This window comes from Diadema antillarum, unplaced genomic scaffold (assembly GCF_040938485.1).
Source record: "Diadema antillarum isolate AM-2024a unplaced genomic scaffold, OU_Dant_1.0 seq00000247_RagTag, whole genome shotgun sequence".
NCBI lineage: Eukaryota > Metazoa > Echinodermata > Echinoidea > Diadematoida > Diadematidae > Diadema > Diadema antillarum.
This window is the reverse complement of record NW_027271291.1, coordinates 1-19,895: the sequence shown is the minus strand read 5'-3', so window position 1 is coordinate 19,895 and position 19,895 is coordinate 1. Positions and strand designations below refer to the sequence as shown.

The 19,895-nt window shown below is 38.9% G+C and overlaps 1 protein-coding gene across 1 annotated transcript; it reads right to left on the bottom strand.

The window, feature by feature from the left end:
• Window positions 1–7,369: 7,369 nt before the first annotated feature.
• LOC139729570 (protein PRRC1-like) lies at window positions 7,370–19,813 on the bottom strand. Its single transcript, XM_071640495.1, has 6 exons — window positions 19,735–19,813; window positions 15,977–16,239; window positions 11,153–11,320; window positions 9,839–9,893; window positions 8,952–9,219; window positions 7,370–8,130 (listed from the first exon to the last, which is right to left on the bottom strand). Exons 1-6 carry the CDS (start codon window positions 19,811–19,813, stop codon window positions 7,812–7,814), a joined length of 1,152 nt encoding a protein of 383 aa, XP_071496596.1. The 3' UTR covers window positions 7,370–7,811.
• Between the last annotated feature and the right edge of the window lie 82 nt (window positions 19,814–19,895).

Sequence of the window (19,895 nt, the reverse complement as noted above, 5' to 3'; positions counted from 1 at the left end):
ACGGACTTTATCGCTCCCACCCAGGAAAAAAAAAAACAAACCCCCCCCCCCAAAAAAAAAAAAAAAAAAAAAAACAAACCACGGTTTAACCTATGTGCACTGCAATGTCATAATTCACAAGATGACGTCACGTTGGCATTCTGGGCCTATATGAGATGTATTGTCTTGGCATATCTGTTTTCATCATTTTACTCCAAAGAAATAAATTCCAGCTAAAAACAGTACTGACTGCGTCAGCAATCGTTATCAAGATCAATCTCTTAGGTAAAAGCAAGAAAAAAAAAAAGTAGAAGGCAGGAGCAGGAAAAGAGAGGAAAAGAGGAGATAAACATCTATTAGAGTGAGAAGAGAGTGAAAGGAAGAGATGGAGAAAATCGCAAACAGTGCACTATATTTCAGCTGACTGTATTAAGAAGTTCTATATCAATGAATGGTCTTTCATTTGTTTCCTCAGTCATCGCTTGTCTATACAGAATATGGAGCTTTAGATTTGCAACGCGGACGTTAAGACGATGATTGCGTTGGCCGGTCTCCTGTCTCCCTGTCTCCCTGCGTCGTGTTGCAAAATAGCTTTAGATTTCGCAAAGATGCATTCTATGCAAAGCAAAATGGCGCCCCCATAATTATGATCATCGCATCAAGTAAGTTGCTCTCTGCGTCATGAATTTCTGTGGACGCTGAAATGGCCCAGAACCGTCTTGAAAAAAAAAAAGAACTCACACGAGATATCGATTTTGATAGGCGGTCTTGCGCACGCGCAGAAGTTTTCTTTTTTTCCTTCTTTTTCTTCTAACGTCCACGTCGCGAAAATCTAAAGCCCTCTAATGAAATTGATGCGCGGCTTGTTAACACAGACAGAATCATCGTCATCCTGAGCGGGAAAAGAGAAACCTTGTAAACTTCACTGTGTATCTTTTGTGTTATAACACATACTGATATGGGGTTACAAGGATAACGTAGTTCATACCGAGTTCATCCAAACGGGCAAAATGTATACGATATTTCTTTTCTTCGGTTCAGTACTTTTTACTTGACCCTGTTTGACGTAGTGTTGAAGATGACAAGGAAGGGAGCTCGGAAGTTAAGAAACTTGTAATTAATCTCCAATTATAAAGATAAAGTGTCATTATGATACAGCAGTTATCAATAATCACATCAATATTAGCAGGTAAACATTATGAAGTGAAGAACGTAAATATAATACACGTTTTGCTTATTGATACGTGCGTCCGTCCCTTTAACCAATGTCTATCAAAATGGACTGTTTTACAGCAAGCAAGGCAAGCTGTGTGCTTGATGGCTCGAAGTTTCTTTCGTTTTGCATATGTTTTATACTCAGTATGGTTCAGAGATTTCTGTTTTATAAAATGTATATACAACCTGTAGTCACACAAGCGTTCTACTTTTAGAACATCGTTGATTTTTTTTTTTTTTAACATGGTCCTAATATATGAATGCCAAATGGTGACACAATGTCCTCACAATTTGGACAGTGGATGCATCGCATTCTATGGAAATTGGTCTCTTCGTGATTGAAAATATTTGGTGAAGCTCCTCGGTTACGAAACGGTGGCTTATCAATGATGGTAAATGCTTTGAGAATAGGTGTACATCCATATTTGGCTGTCCTGGTCCTCTGGATTGCGAATTAATGTCACAATCGGCTTGTTTCTACTCTGTCGCTATATAGATGGCATTAAGGACAGTAACAATTTGATAAAGGAAACATAAACAGGAAGTTTGAATGCAGGGCATGCAAATTAAGACCTTGAATGTATTTATTGGGAGCATTCAAGCTTTAGACGTCGGAGTATTGAAAACATCGTCTATGCATACAACGTGAATGAATGAATTGACGTGGAAAGCGTATGTGCATTATTCAGCATCAAATGATGCCGCCATCGTGCAACGAAGCATGTGTCCGCCAAACACTGTATTATATCTATAAAGTGGGAAAATGCGGAAGGAATTGAAATGTGCACCACCTATGGAAGATAATCAGAAGCATCGTCTCGATAGAGACCAATCCTCAATACATTATATGGAATCCCCAATGTCTGATATAATTATAATCTCCAAATCATTCTTAGTTAGGCTTGCCATTCTTCTTCTTCTTGTCTAAGTTTTCTGCCTACCATGACAACGATAAGGCAGTTATGAGTTTTATATAAAAAAAAAAACCCAGAAAATAAAACAAGTGTTTGAGAAACATTGTTTTAGGTCAACAAGAAAGTCGCAGAAAAGACACAAACGTACTATTTTCAGAGATATGTCAGAGAAAGAGAAGGCAAAAATCACGAATTTACATGTTTCCTTTTAAAAGCAATTTACTTTGGTTTACTTTGGATTGATACGAAAATTACAGTTGACTCTATTGTACATGTAAATACAAAGTTTCCTTATGCTTTGATGCTGTAGTCATGATTTCATGACTTTAAGAACACCAACTAATTCCAATGACAGTGCAATAAAACTTGGGAATACATGTATAAGAACATACCCGCATGATTATGTCTACCTCTTATATCTCATGCCTAAATAAAATCGAGCAGCATTCTTTTTTTTTTCTTTCTGTGAACAATGATATGTGCATGTAAGTATTATTATGTGCATGTAGTATGTATGTATGTTTGTGTGTATGTATGTACAATGCATATGTATGTATGAATGCATGTATGTAACTGATTACAATAATACTGCTACTACTGTACTACTACAATGTACAACTATTTTCTACTACTATTACTATAACGGTCAACCTTGTTTAAGTAACCTCACAAAGTCAAATTTTCTGTAAGTTCAAGCAATTTCTTCAGTCCAAAAAGATTGACTTTGGCAAGGCCGACTCTTTTATCACTACTACTACTACTACTACTACTACTACTACTACAATAAATAAGTACAATAGTACAGCGGTACCTAAAAAGCAAGCAAGCAACTAGTAATTGGTAATGACAAAGATGGCAGTGATAATTACGATAGTTATGATAACAAGAGACCCGCGGGTCACGCGCTCACCTGAGTATCGCAATTTTACCTTCCATGCATTCTTGCACACTCTTACCTGAGAACATTGGAAACTTAGGTCTGCATATGGATCCCCCCCCCCCCCCTCAACTCCAGGGTGGGGGGGGGGGGGGGCAAGCAGCCCAGGATCTGCAATGAACAAACTTGGAACTACACGTAAAGTCATCCATGTACAAACAAATTCATGGTATTAACTATGCTTTATCATTTCTGGTTCTAGAGTAGAAGATTTTAAATATTCCTTAATGTGGGAGGGGGGAGGGGTTGGAGGTGGGCCCCATAGGGGCCCCCAAGAGGGACATGGTGCCCATTTGAAGGAATTGAGATTCTATCCCCCGAGGGATGCTACCTGCTAAGTTTGGTCAAAATTCATCATGAGGTTTTTAAGAAGAAGATGAACGTGTACAATTCAGGCCCCATTACAACTGTAGTGTAGGACTTCTCTCCATCCCCTCTCCTGGGTCCCAAGGGAGGGGGGGGGGGGGGTGGTACCCCTGATTCCGCCAATCCCATGAACAAACTTGAAACTACATTCATCAATGTACTAACTCATAGTGTTATCTAAGCCCTATCACTTCTGGTTCTAGAAGATTTTTAAAGATTCCTTAATTTTAGGGGGTTTGGGTCCCCCTGGGGGCCCTCCAGGTGGGCCATGGTGCCCATTCGAACAAATTGAGATCCTATCCCCCTAGGGATGCTACCTACCAAGTTTGGTGGAGATCAGACATGGGGATATCAAAGTGAATATGAAAATGTATGATTTAGGCCCCATTAGGACCCCTCCCCATCCCCCTCCCCTGGGTCCCAAGGGGGGCACCCCTGATTCCCCCATGAACAAACTTGAAACTACAGTCATCAATGTACTAACTCATAGTATTAACTAAGCTCTATCACTTCTGGTTCTAGAGAAGAAGATTTTTAAAGATTCCTTAATTTTAGGGTGTTTGGGCCCCCCTGGGGCCCCCCAGGTGGGCCATGGTGCCCATTTGAACAAATTGAGATCCTATCCCCCTAGGGATGCTACCTGCCAAGTTTGGTGAAAATCGGTCATGGGGTTCTCAAGAAGAAGATGAAAATGTAAAAAGTTTACGCACGACGGACGACGGACGACGGACGACGGACGCCGGACGCCGGACGAAGAGCGATCGCAATAGCTCACTTGAGCCTTCGGCTCAGGTGAGCTAAAAAGAACAAAATAATCATACTGATAATCATCATTACATTGTACGTAAGAATACTGTTATCAAACAATTATAGCTGTTTCACCAGAACCAAACTTCCCCCTCTACATGATCCCCCCCCCCCCCCCCCCCGATGCACACACACACACACTGTCAAACTCACAAACACACACTTGTGAGGTAATAAATGACACAAAAATATACACAACTGCCTAAAAGAGAATAAATCTATATTCAATCTGAATAAACTATGCTCAGCCTATACATCATAGACTATCATGTTTCATGTTCAACATAAATAAGTACAATAGTACAGCGGTACCTAAAAAGCAAGCAAACAAGAACAAAAATCATCTAACAAATTTGAGAAAGGAATGACTTATGAGAATCAGGAAAAAAAAAACACTTCAGAAATATATTGTATGGCAAAGATACTAATCAATGTCTGAACAAGCATTTTCTAGTCAGTAAACATAACATATCAATAGTTATCAACAGTTATTTTATTTCCTTGTCTATTTCAATGATATGAATACATTTTGGCCACATACATATTCTCGTTTTTAAGATTATCTGTCATGACTTATGACCAAGAAGTGATTTCACATATCTCTTGTAGGTCATTTGACTCTGTAATAAATACCCATTAATACCATCTCATGAACTTTGCCGTGGCATTAAAACATACACTGGACTATTGCCAGTCTTTTACTTCACATCCAAGTTTAACTTTCTCCAAAACATAAATATATTTTTAAAAAAAGGTGAACTTTCTCCATGTTGTAAGGCATTCACTTGACATAGCACATCACTGCTTGGAAATGTATTTATTCATCATTACAAAACCTCCACAAATTTAGTTACTGGGAGCCCCCCAAAATAGCATTTTGGGCCAAATCAGCAGATTTTGAACTTTGACTGTTTTCTGACAAACTTTCCTATCTGAATATGAATCTTGAAAGCAAGATTCAAATTCAAGTAGATGTAGTGTATTAAATAATCTTTATAGAATTTTTTTTTGGTCTACAGTTGGTTCTATTTTTTTGTTTTTTGTTCATCTAAGCTTTTGAATATGTTAAGTGAAAACCTTACAAAAAACTTCAAGACAATCAGCAGTCGATTTGGTACTTTGGCATTAACATAAATAGACATGTGTTTAATGAGTGTACCTCATCATAGGTATATCTGTTAAGCCTTTCACAATAACTACCATGGAGTTTTAAATCCCCATTTTTTTGACACAAAAATGGGGCTCAATGCATTTGAATAGACCCATAACCTTAAAGTATTTTGTTCTTTTTTCATGGATTATTCCTACATGTTTATTTTCCATTATTTATTTCTGTGGGTTATAAACACCAAATCACAATGGGCTTTATTCATTCTGACACTGAAAAATCACTTCTTTCAGAATTTGACAACTAAAAAAAAAAAGATGGATTCTTACCTGGCAAGTGTCATAGGTTTTGTGATGTACATGATCACAGTCCTTACAATAAAAAAAAAAAAAAAAAAAGCAAGAGACCCGAGGGTGTTGCACTCACCTTCCAGAAAATTTGACTTTACACTTTCAAAAAGATCAAAATGTGAACACTGCCACACCCCCCCCCCCCCCAAAAAAAAAAAAAATTGTTCCTGACCTCGAGGGGGCTACCCCAGGATCTGCTATAAGCAAACTTGAAAATACACCCAGCAATGTACATTGTATTTACTTTTTATAAAAGAAGTTTTCTTCTTCTTCTTCTTCTTTTAAGATTCCTTAATTTGGGGGTGGGTCCCCCTTGGGGCTCCCACGTGGGGTATGGTGCTCATTTGTGCAATTTTTATCATCAACTTAAGGTAAGTGAAGAATATGTATCACGCATTTTCAAAAAGAAGGTGAAAATGTCAAAATTGGGCCCTACTGGTACCACTGGATCTAACAGAGAGCATACAAGAACTACAGTCAACAATGCACTAACTCAGAGCACTAAGCTCTATCACTTTTAGCTCTAGAAAATACTTTTTTTTTTTAAAATTAAGATACTTTAATGGCTCTTTTGCATCCCTGAGAGAGAGAGAGAGAGAGGGCTGGGGGGGGGGGGGGGGGGGCAGTTCCCATTTGAACAAATTAAGTTCCCTTCACCCTAGAGCTGCTACCTGCCAAGTTTGGTGAAGATTTGTCACAGGGTTTTCCAGAAGAAGCTGAAAAGGTAAATAATTTATGCAACCACATCATGTACAACACATGGCCAGACTTAGGATGATGAGCCAAATGCTCAGATAAGCTAAAGAGGGCAACCCAAAGGTGTAAACTACACGCATCATTCTGCAGCAAGACACGAAACAGTCATCAAATTTGTGACATCATTCTTTCATAATCATAAAAGAATTGAAAAATTTCTGATTCACAGAGCTGGGTGTTATATTGTAGTGATGCTGCATTTGCTCATTATTCATTTTAGCATAATACGATTTCAAAAATTTTGAATATGACAAAATTCAACAATCTTTAAAATACAAATGTGAAGAATATCTAGGCTTGTTTCATATTGAAATAAATAACAATTACAGGACGGGAGGATAGTCATTGGTGAATTCATGAATACAGTGATAGGGCAGCCAGTATTCAAAGTGTTAAAGCCCTGGAATAAACACATGTCTATCATGCTCTGGTCTCATTTCGCATCAGATTCAATACTTGATTACATAAATGGTATCCCAGGGTACCAAATAAAAATCAGCCATTTTGTTGAATTATTATTTTTTTTTTTAAAGTTGTACCCTGGGTGGTTGCCAAAAAGTGGAAATTATTTTGGTGCTGGAGCTAGCGCGCGCTAGCCACTGCACTGCACTGCACTGCACTGACGCACACGCTATTGCTAGCACAGCGCACCATGCATGCAAAGTGCAACATGCAATAGCATTGGAATGATTATGTACATGCACACACAGTGCATGCATTTCTCATCGGCTATCCTCGAGTGGACATGAGGTGGCGCTACACAACGTGGCACCCCGGGGTATTACGGTACCACGGGGTAACACATGATGCATCCCTTGTATCTTCTTGAGGTGCACACTAGTATTGAAGGTAAATCAACAAAACATAACCAATGCAATATCTCTTTGCAATCAGACTTCCCATGAAACATCACAGAGCAATTATTATCCTCATCAATTATCATCATTCAATCTAAATCAAAGATGAAGAATAACCATAGTAGCACATCTGTCTTCATGATAACTGGGTTTCATAGAGTTACAATGATTGATAAAAGACATTGTATCGATCAATACCCGAGGGTTGACTGGATTGTGCATTGGACCAGGTTCTTATCAGGGAACTAACAAAAAAATTTTTGCTATAAATTCTAATGGCTGGTATAACAACAAATTGGTGAGCGGTGATGAACACATCTGAACCAAAAATACCATTTGGCATACAAAAAGAACTGTGAGTGAAATATTCCCATGGTTCATTCAGATGTCACATTCCCTAAGCATTCTATACCTCTTTCAAGTTATGATTTGTCTAATGCAAGCACAAGATGTCCAGGCGATTTCTCCTTCTTTTGATCTTTTTTTTTTTTCCAATCTCTTCTGTTGCCATGGAGACAGATTTTACAACATCTGCGTCTTTCCAGGTAACTGCTCCTTGTACATGCCTGCAAGGCACATTGCGGCACTGAATATCATGTCCCTGCGTGACATTCCGGTAAAGGCTCTGTGCCAATCTGAGCGGGGAATCCCCGGCGTGGTCCTTTCAATGACCTCCCCCACCGTCACTGCCAGGCCAGACCAGCGCAGGTTGTAGTCGGGCGGGGTCAGCTTCAGCGCCTCTTCCACCAGGTGTGAGGGAATGGGCGTGGCTTGGGTGAAATTCTCCAGGAAGACGTTGTGGTATGGGTCCTGCAGGATGACACAGCCAACATCGAACCACCTACATCCCACAGGGAAGAGAAAGTTGTATAATCATTATCTAATTGAACACAAAGGTCATTATGTCCCAGAAGCTGGGAAAACCAAGGGACACAGCATAAACTGAAATACATGCATGCTCTTGTAACAAGACATCTGACTTTGTTCAAATGAATATGTTTTCAATACAATTTGAAGATGGAATAGGACGAATAGTACCTTTATGATAATAATATGTTACGCTCAAAGAGAAGGTTGAAATTGAAAGAATGACATGCCATTTTAAACAACTAAAAGAGATTCTAGTGTGACCTGCAATGTACCACTGCATGCTATTGCTGTTGACTAAGCACTTTTCATTGAATGATTTTGGATATTGCACGCGGGTGTCACCAATTTACAACAATTTCACTCATGTGTTAGGCTCATAGTCGACTCTTAGTTTTTGCACCATTAAATGCTTGTACGGTGTACTTTGTACCTCTGACATCACAATACACATACCTTTGCTGCACACATTACATCACTCAATTTTATTGTCAACAAGTTCAACTGATGCTTTAGCATACTTCTATGCCAAAATACAATATACCATCATCTACAATGTATAAAAAATGGTCACCATTTTTTGTACTATAAATTATTCAAGAATCAAAGTGAACGACATGCCTTAACATCTGCAGCGTTGTATAAAACAAATAGTGCATGGTTTTCAGCATCCTTCTATAGTTTTACCTTGTATTTCCTCTATCTTCCCCAACCCACTCTTCCTTGTCATGCTACCAAAAAAAAAAATCAAAGCTGTCAGCTGTTAAAGCCAGCACCTATTTTTGAAAAACTCACTTGTCTGGTAGAAGTTCAGCGATGAAACTCTCTACAGCAACCATGGGCTGCTTCTCATGCACGGATCCATTCCTTCTCAAGTTAGCTATTCTCTCCTCCGCCCCCTTCAAACCTGCTGCGTAGCCCTCCAGCTGGGGTGCAATGTTTGACTCTGCCGCAATCCCTGTGACCGTGGCGCGGCCAAAGACTTTCTGGAAGGCGTCCCGTACAGCAGCCACTTTAACTTCCTTGTCGGATGCGACAATGATGTCAACGTCCCCTCCAGAACCTGTAACAGTCATCCACAAATCATTCTCTTTGCTATTAAAAGGTTATCTCAATTGAGACAAGATTCTGAGATCCTCTTACACTGTGTACATGACCAATAACGTACATGTATGCAGAAGGGGCAAATTTTCTCGGGGTAATGTTTCTTGCTTGGCCAAACAGGCTGGGCCACAATCATCCTTTGCTCATTCGATTTCAAACTCTTGCAAGATTCAAAAATTGTTGACTGACATTTGAGTCATCTGTACCCATCTATGACATGATAGTGTGTATGTGCTTTGAGCGCTCTACAGAGTGGATTTAGCACGATATAAACTCATATTATCATTATTATTATTATTATTATTATCATTATTATTATTATTATTATTATCATTATTATTATTATCATACTCATCATTATTATTATTATTATTATTATTATTATTATTATTATTATTATTATTATTATTATTATTATCATTATTATTATTATTATTATTATCATCACTAGTAATATCATGACGTTACATTACAAAACTTGATTTATGATAACTCGAGGTACAGGTGTAAATCAATGGGCACATATAATGAATGAAGAATTACATCTTTCAAGTCGTGAATGAGACCATAATACTCACGAATAATAGGTGCCATGCCAGGATCTAAAGTTGTGATCATGCTGTCAACCGAGTTCTGCCAAAATACAGAGAGAAGACAATAAAATAACCTTTATGAGGTGTTGTAAAACTCATTACAAAACCATGAAGTAGATCATAATCAAATGATTCGTTGAGATTCTACATGACTAGGCGTCTATTTTGTCCAATACCCAATTTGCTTATGACTGGTTATCATGATGGCCGGTCATTAGCACTTTCATGGTGTGACAGTGACCAGCAAAATTGCAAAGTTTCATTTACTTGTAAAATGGCTGCTGCTGATTCAAATTGCTCATACAGGCTGTACCATATATTATTTTGATGATTATCAGGATCTGTTTCATCAGTTTACAAAACAACACATATAAATTTGTTTAGGCCTAAGTTTAATTATGGATACATTTGGTACTCGAAACAGTCCAAACGCTGTCACTGTCATCTCTGTGTGTTAGACTATTTCAAAGGAACCTTGAGTGGGTAATTCTTACTAATGCCCTTGCTAATGTGTATCACTTGTACATTACATACTGTTCCTGAACATGCACATCAAAGACAACTGGCAAACTGAAAATACTAATTAAATGATAGCACCAAAATCTGCTTCACATTGAAGGGCTGCAAGTTTGCATGCTTATTTTTATTGTGACCATTTTCATTTTGACCAAGTCCATTTTTTGTTTTAGGTATTTTCTGAAAGGTCATCTGACAAATTTTAGGGTCTAATGTTTACTAGAAATATTCGAAATAGTTCTTGTCATTGATACGCTCCAGCTCATACTTCAAAGTAAACCATTTGAAAAAGGCTTGATTTGATCACATTGAAGCTTTGAAACCACCACGCATAACTCAAAAAGTATACAATATTATGTCTTGAGATTATAGATAATTTGAGGGGTATGTCTTTTTAAAAGCTGTACCAAGTTTAATCCTAATCCAATTAGTCCTTCCTAGTGGTTGCAAGGGAGCTTTGATCTAATCTTTTGTCCCCCAGACAACAGGACACGGTTCTGTGCTTCTGAATGGTCAGTTCTTTCAAGCCCGTTTTCCCAACTATTCTGGTAATTACCCTGTCTGACATCTCTAACTTCTCATTGCATTTTCAAAGTGTTTGCTTTGTCCACACAAGGTGTGTTATATATCATTTTAAAGCTTAGAATCTCAGCTTTTTGATTGTTTTGGAATCTAACAAACAAAAATTTCCAACTTATTGGTCGTTTTGTTGTGGTGGGTCACACATGTTCCACTCTTCTACACATGCCTGCAAGGAAGGATGGGTCCGTACTCTCTTCTCACCTTTGTTTTCTCCATAACCTTCCTCATAATACCGCTTCCCCATCCGAACAACCCGCCTCCTCCTCCTCCTCCACTGCTGCCAGATGATGCCTCCAGATGTGGCATTGAGTCAGCTGGGATGTGGGTTGCCAAGTTTGCCTCATGTGGGGACTGCACTGGCTGTGGGCCCTGGATGGTATTCAAGGAATCAAAACTTTTTAAGACGACCAACCAGAGGGAGGTGTTTTGAGGGGATGATGTCGGCCACGCAATGTCAGTGCCGAAATCAGACATTACAGCTGTCACTCCTGCCTCCCATTCCACATATTGCTGATTTATCCCCGTGAAGTTGAATTATCCTTCTGGTTTATGCCAAGTTTAAGTGCGTGCGTGAGTGTCACACACAAAGCGCACTGCTATAGCTTCTGACCATCCCAGTATTGACAATTTAGGGTTTCTGGGACGAACACTGAACTAGGGCTTTCTATAGCTCAGTCGGTAGAGCACCGGGCTAGCATTCGGAGGTCTCGGGTTTGAATCCCAATGGAATCCCATTTTCTTTGCTCAATTTTCCAACAATAAAATTTAGACTCGTTAAATATAGTTACATTATATGGCATATACAGTACTTGATCTTCAAACACACATTTTATACCCATGAACTGCACTGCAGCAAATTTGCATGGTTACTAAAAGAAACTAGGGACATTGGGAACTAGATATATCGCTACGGCGACTGATATGCCTCCGCCATAATGCATGGTTCTCCTAATAGGTGTATAGTACAATGTCTTGACAATGTGTGATGACAGTTTCACACAATTGGCAAAATATTAAAATGACAGGTTTGACACAAATGTGCTGAATGTTCACTTTCCTAGAACTAGGTTCAATTGGATGAATGATTAAAATGTCAGAGTGCAGGTACACTTGTATTTGGGGAACTGATAATCTTTACTTGACTTTTGACCCTTTTATGGGCAATTCCACGGTAACTCGCGTTACAAATAATGGGTACATTTATGGGATAATGTGCCAATATCTTTGTAATTGGTAGGATCTACAAGTTACTTTTTTCATCATGGGTTAAGTAGACATACACCAACTAAATGAATCCAAAAAGAAAAATAAAGGACAAACATGTTGGGATTCTTGGATCATTTGATTTCGGTAACTCGCGTTACACAAAAAGGACATGGTCAATTCTATGAAGACCTCTTTTTGGAAAGTCTCCTCATACTAGACAATCTTGATAAAAGTTTTCCTACCTTGAATTGATAGTGGGTTAGGACTCATAAATTAACAATATCAAAGTTGAGTAACAATGACCTGGAAAAAAGTAGGGAGCCTTTATGTCGGTAACTCGCGTTACGGTAACTCGCGTTACATTATGTCCACTAAACACAGGGTGACTCAAATTGATGACATACAATTGTTCCGATGGCACTGAATCTTGTGTTGAATATTCTGAGAGATGCTTATTTGTGTAGATAGTAAAATGAATAAATGTTAAACAAATATTTTACTAATAAACCCAATAGAAGAGTGCGTTTAAGACTAATAAGAGCTTCACTCCTCATAGAGACCTTGAATATATTTGAATATCTAGATGATTTAGGTGTATTAAGTGCATTGTAAGTTTCAGAGTGTAAAGATGAAAAATGTTGAAAGTCTTTTTAAAACAAAACATAAAAGTATCAAACCCTATCTACAAGTTTACAAAAAAGCTTACAATCTTTCAAAAATTCAAATCCTATCTTTGTGAGGAGTGAAAACTAGTACATTTCTTTGCGACTGATTGACAAAAAGACCAGTTCGTAATTCCACTTTGTGCGTGAACAAAAAAAGGTCATTTGTACCAACAGGCATTTTGGTTTGTAAATTCACTGAGATAAGCATCTGTGATGCGATGATTATTCATGCGATCCTTATAAACTGTATCTAAATGATGCTTGCCAGCACATCCACCTCACAGCAAGAATGGTACATTCTGTATTTTGCAATATAAAAGGAAATAAGCTGTTACTGCATTCAATACAAAACAATGAAATGGATGCCTGCTAAATTATATAATGATGGGAGTATTCTGATCCCCTGATCTAAATGCAAGTTCATTCTTTTTTTGAACATACATGTGTAAAAGTTCCATAAATCGTTATGTCGTGCAAGCTTATGCATTATGCTGCTTTGAAAACAAGTGAAGTGCCGAACCAACTGAGAAAAACAGAAAGGTCATTTGTACCAATGTGTACATGAGCTACAGTGTAATTACAAACTGGCTTATTACCCTACATCGACGTAAATAAGCACTGAATTGATCAGTGTTTTAGTAGTAGCCATGATAAAAAAAGTCATGGGCGTACATACTCGAGCAGTATTCGAACTTACGACCTCCTGATCACCGGACAGGCGTCATCTCTACTAGACCACTGTGCTTTCGCCCGACAGCAAGTGCTGGTTCTAATCCTTATAGCATGCAGTGGGTACTGCGTAATTATTCAAATTCATGAAATTCTTCCGTTGAGATGTTTTCATTGCAACTGATTGACAAATTGCCCTACATCATCTTTAATAAGCTCCCTGAATTGATCAGTGTTTTTATTAGTAGCCATGATAAAAAATCATGGGCATACATACTCGAGCAGGATTCGAACCCACAACCTCCTGATCTCGGGACAGGTGTCATCTTCAGTAGACCACTGAACAAGGATTAGAACCAACACTTGCTGTGCTTTATAGCATTCTGTAATAAAAATTCTGTAATACTGATGCAGGAAATTCAAAAGATAAATTGAATGGTCTCATTCACTGGGGGATACATTGTACACATGCAGTGAAAGCCTGGCTAGACTCTTCAATGTGGCATGTGATCAGTGGCCTTGATGCTAATCACAGTTTATTAGGCTGCCCTCCTTTGTTTCAGTCCAGCATAGTGTGTATAACACTGCATTTGATTGTTTTCACCACAATCTAGCTCAATTAAGTGCTAAAATTTGCTTATGTTGGGGGAAACTTGTGTTTATAGTTGGTAACTCGCGTTACATGCCGGTAACTCGCGTTACATGGTAACTCGCGTTACACTTTTCATTGACATTCTTTAAGGTGATAACAGTGTTTATTCAAGTCAGCATCCTGTGTACAGTATCAGGGTGTGATGAATTTAGAAAATTATGATTCCCAACAAATTACCTCCACTGCTTCCTTCAGAATGAAAAATATTTCTTGTTTCGGTAACTCGCGTTACATGGCTCAAGGGCTGAACTTTCATGTGGTGATTAGAATTTTTTGAAGGTGGCATAAAAATTTCCTCATGGGAGACTGAAGTAGAACCAATTTGCTTCTTTAAAATAAATTAATTGAAGTGCTAGCAGAATTTTTCTATTAAAAAAATTTATATTAAGTTAAGCATGCATTTTAGCAATTTGGATGACTGAAAAATTGTCTTCAACATTTGTAGCTGTTTCTCGGGAAATATTTGACCGATTGATATAATTCTTTGAGTTTCTTTAACTTCAATATATGGGTAATACATAATGAGTAATTCTTTTGCATTATGATAAAGTTGAAATTTTAGTGCCATGTCCACATTCCCATGGAATTGCCCCTATAAGTTTATGCATTGAGTAATTTTCAAGGTATTGAGAAAAAGTATAATTTCAGTATCAAATGGGAAAATAGCATTATCTAAACCTTTCGTTTGACCTTTGACCTCACAGTTCCACAGAGAATCACTGTTAGGTAGAACATGCATAAATATGTAAGTTGCATGATGATACCTTGAGTTACTTTCGAGATATGGAGGAAAAAGTGCAAGTTAGCACTTTCACTTGACCTTTTACCTTTTGACCTTTGACCTTTTGGCAAGAAACTTCCCCAAAAATATATATTGGGTAATACATGCCATACATCAAGTTAAAAAAAAAAAAACCCTTCAGGCATATTGCATTTTAAGGAAAGTAGTGATATTTTGAGGAGTTGACCTTGACCTTTGACCCCCCCCCCCGACCTTTGACCCATGACCCCCAACTTCCCTAGATAATCACTGCCCATCGGTACAAGCATATATACTAAGTTCCATGAAGATACCTTGAACCATTTGCGAGATATGGAGAAAAACATGAAATTTCAACTTTTTTTTCACAAAATAACCTGTGACCTTTGACCTTTGACCCTGTGACCCTAAAATCCACACAAAGTATTATCCCCCAAGGATATACCCTCATACCAAGTTTGATGTAAAACCACCACACGGTTCGTGAGATATCGACAAAAACAAAACGGGACGTACGGACGTACGGACGGACGTACGGACGTACGGACGGACGGACGGACGGACGGACGGACGGACGGACGGACGACCCGAAAACATAATGCCTCCGGCCACTTCGTTGCGGAGGCATAAAAATTCAGAGGACACATGCCTGCTACTTTGAGCATGGAAGTGTGCTACATACTCCTGATGGACTGTGCATGACGATAGAGCAGCACAGAGGAGTCAGCAGAGATGGCATTGCTATCTCATGCATTACTTTGCAGCTAGCAGGATGAAATTTTCACACATATTTTAATGGAAAAGGATCTCTGTATGAGTCTCGTGTCTGTTTTGCTCTCATTCAAGAATGACTCTTCAGAGCACAATGATATACATATATCAAAATAATAATTAAGTATACTGTAAAAGTGGATATTTTCGCATGACTATTATCTTTTGCATTCGGTCGGTTATTAAAGAAGAGTTTCATGTGTTTTTTTATTCTGTGGAATCAAGACATTAACAGCTGGAACATTATGGCAAGCAAGATTATTGTGAAAATTCCCACTTTTACAGTAATCTATTGAACTTACCTGAGGGTCTGGCATTGAGACTACACCATAGGAATAACCTGTAGTAGCCACAGGCTCTGTGGGCATAGCAGGGGTGAAGATTTGAGGCTGCTGGCCTGTGGACGGCTCCACTCCTGTTCCCATGTTACTGGGAGGTGGGTACAAGTTGCCAGCTAGGGCACCAGGGGACCCTGCTTGCGTGTTGTAGAGCAGAGGAGCAGGGGGCCCTGCCAGTGTAGTACCCACCTCCCCAGGCACCAGCGTCAGTGCGTTTGCTGTGTCATCTTGTGAGGGAATGCAATAAGATTTAGAGCATTTTAATAGCATGGTGTTACATAGCTTGTTTTTACCAGTTACCCTGTCAGGCAGGCAGATTTTGAAATTGTCGCGGAACACCTGCCTGAACATGAATTTTACCTGCCCTAAAAGAAAGTCCTAAAATACAAGAAAATGATTAAGGCCAAGTAAAAAAAGAAAGCAGTTTCTCGTCCGGGTTTTTTGAGCAAGGCGATGAGGGAGGTCCTTACTATTTGATATCTTACTATTTTTTCGAGGATTGTCAAAATGTAAGTAATATGTGTTTCTCGTCCGGTAATTCTGAGAAAGGTAACGAGAGAGGGGTTTACTATTTTCTATATCCAATTTATGAAACTGTATCACTCTGGTAGCTGTGTTATGAGAGACCAGGTCCCAAGTGTATGTCTTGCCTGCACTCTGTGCATTTTCAAACAAATAGATATATTATGTACCATACTTGAAACGAAACTTCATGCATGCAGAAATATTTGCTTTTTCTTTCCACTACAGATGTCAAGGGAAAATGACCATCTTAATACTGGCATTTCTGATACCAGTGTACTTGCAATTCTGATGTATTGTGCTATTAATTGAAACAGGTATAAAACATGTCTTTCAACAAATGTACTACTGAAATTAATTCCATGATATTCAAAACACTGCTTTATTTATCATTTGTGTTTGTGACTTTTTGAGTCCACACAGCTGGTATGTATAGTTCTTCACAGTACAATTGTAGCACATTCAACTGGAAACTGGCTTGTACAATTGCAGATGGATGTCAAAATGATACTGATATGGCATTATAGCATTAAACATTTAAAGATGTTTCTTCATGTTCTAAAAAGACATTTGATAATCACTCATCATTTGGATGATGAATGATTGTATACCAAAACTACATAAATGTAGTAAAACATGTACCTGTGCAGGTAAGTCACATTCTCCCTTCATTTCTTCCATGGCCATCATTACAGTGCTACCAAGAAGCAGCAGTGATATAAACAGCAAAACACAACGTGTAATGACAATTTCAGTTCACGCTCGTCAAAACTGCTTATTACTTTTCAAAGTTTTGGCTATCAACATTCGTTTGTAGGTGTATTTTTTTTGTTTGTTTGTTTTGTGTGTTTTTCCCTCGTGAAAGACGTAATGATTTCTTCGTATCGAACGTAAACTGCATGTTTACCGTAAATAAGCCATTCAGCTCAGCTCAGCTACGGCGCATTCGATTCATCGAACTTGCAGTTACCTAGTTATAGGCAGGAGCACATCAGTGGCGCATTCCTTTAAACTTGAAAGTGAAGCCACGTGTTTGCACATCGGCGCTTCCACACACAGCGCGGCATTTTGCGATCATCGTTATAGCAGACTTTCCGATTCCAGTCAGGGGAAAAGGAATTGGAATACTTCGGAAAAGACTGATGTTTAAAATCCAATAAAATGAAAAAAGCCTGAAAACAACGCGTGATTATGTTTTCACAGTAAACAATAATTGGAAACACGGAACAGAGTACCGGTATCGCATCCGCTCACAAAGAAGCTCTCTTGAGAAGATGAAAGCATTCCACGTCCCCTGCTAGATAGTGGAAGCTTCCATAATCATCCCAGCAAGTTTTTGGAGGTACATACTTGCACTTGTACACATTCATTGCGAGAAAGCAATCAATCAACGCTGAACATTGCGTAGTTTGGCATCTCTATCGTGCTGGTGACCAGCTCGATGCTTCGGCATGTGTCATAACGTTATGTTTAGAGCCTGTAGGCCTCATATGTCGACGAGTTTAATTCAAAATAGCAAAAAGAGGGAGATTAAAAAAATACGAATTCTGGTGGAAAAATACGAATTTTGGAGCTGCTGAGTACTAATTTGTGCTTCCAAAGCTTGGCAGCTCTGGGACCCGTTTTATGAAGAGTTAGAATTGATTATGAAGTCGATTTCAACTGTAAGTCTATGGCAGACTGTGTAGTAAGGAAAATTAAAATTGATTTTATCTTTTGATAAAACGGGGCCCTGGTATTAAAGCCGTTCGCTGTGCACACGTGCGCTTGAGATCGGTTCTCTCCATCACTGCACTCCACGATTTTTTTTCCAGCTCCAGAACGCGCGCATGCTATGCTGGCTGGCTGGTCTCCTCTATGACTAGTATGTGGTTACATTGCGCAATCCATCTAGCAGCACATGAAGCGGGCAACAGCACGAGAAAAATGTACAGGAGGTGCTCAACGTCCTGTCTACACCACGACGTACCGAGTGCGCTGTACATCACAGCCCAGGCCGCGCCCGCCCGCGCCCATCCAATTACAGTTCAACTGCTTTGTGGGTCATTCCTTCTTTCCGAGCTCGCAGTGTGAAATGCATGCGTTATTACATACGCACTACAGAAGCTACAGCTGTACTACAGCTATAAAGTAGAGGACGCAAGGCGTAATTAGAAATGAGACATCACGATTGGTAGGTGAATCGTCGATTTTTTTTTTCCGCGGCCGAAAAAAATAGTAAAATACCAAAAAAGTCTATGCGGCAACTGAAAATCGATGCGGGCGGGGAGCGGGCTGGGACGAGAATTATGAATTTCTTGGTATTTTCAGCGCCATTTTGAAAATAGTAAATAGTAAAAAAATTGACGCGGCGGCCAAAATCGATGCGCGCGAGGACGAGAAACTGGTTTCTTTTTTCACTTGGCCTAAACAAAATCTTTTGTAAGTCAAGGGCTTGATTTAAAAACAATCATTTGAATAAACAGCACATGTTGATTTACACTCTTAAATACAGTAGAGTAACATGGTTTGTTGCACTGTATTGTGGGTTCTTCAAGCAAATGTTGGTGAGTTGCTGATCGCATGGATTTAAAGTGCATTGTATCACTATACAGTCATTATCTTTTGGTTTCTGTATGATTGACTTTGTAGGGAGTAGGGGGAAAAGTTAAAAAAAAAAGGAGAATTAAAACCTTGTTTGCCAATTCTGGCAATCATTTTTTTCCTCACTGTTCTGAAACACTTGCCCGACTTTGATTTTCACTTGCCCCAGGCAATCAGGCAAGTGCCTATGTAGCACCTTGCCTTTAGGTCCACTTTGACCAGAGTAATAATATTTTGTTATGGTAAGGCAATTCAAAAATTCTTATTTTCCCTATTGACAGTCCCTTATTTGGCAATTTACAACAATCTGAGGAATACTCATGCTCTTGAAATTATTGATGCAACCTACTAAACAAAGGTAAAAAAGATAACTTTAGGGAAAAGAAATATAAATTATTTGCATAGACTATTGGCTTGTTCCATTGGCATCCCACAGCGGAGGAAATACATGTAAACTGATTTGATCTTAGATTGGCCAAAATTAAAACGCAACCCAACAAGAATAGCAAAACCAAAGCAAACAAGAAGTTAGAGGATAAAATTGCATGAGCACCCTCCTACAGCAGAATGTGTACATATCCCTCAAAGTCAGCTCTAGGCACCTTTTGAAGCCTCACCTGGTGTTGCCTGTGGTACCTGTTGTTGCTTGGCTGATGCTTCTGATTGGCCATCGCTATGGTCTACTTCTTCCATCATCTTGATCTTGACACGTTACTGACAGCACCAGACTGCTCTTTCCTGATCTGCAACAGAAAGAACAAAATTCAGTTTACATGCA

What these genes read in the sequence shown, in the direction of transcription:
- LOC139729570 (XM_071640495.1), bottom strand. Translation starts at nt 19,813, where the DNA reads ATGATGGAAGAAGTAGACCATAGCGATGGCCAATCAGAAGCATCAGCC. An exon ending in TCTCAATGCCAGACCCTCAG is followed by an intron (nt 11,321 to 15,976) that starts GTAAGTTCAATA and finishes AATACCATCCAG; the next exon opens with GGCCCACAGCCAGTGCAGTC. An exon ending in TGGCATGGCACCTATTATTC is followed by an intron (nt 9,220 to 9,838) that starts GTGAGTATTATG and finishes TGACTGTTACAG; the next exon opens with GTTCTGGAGGGGACGTTGAC.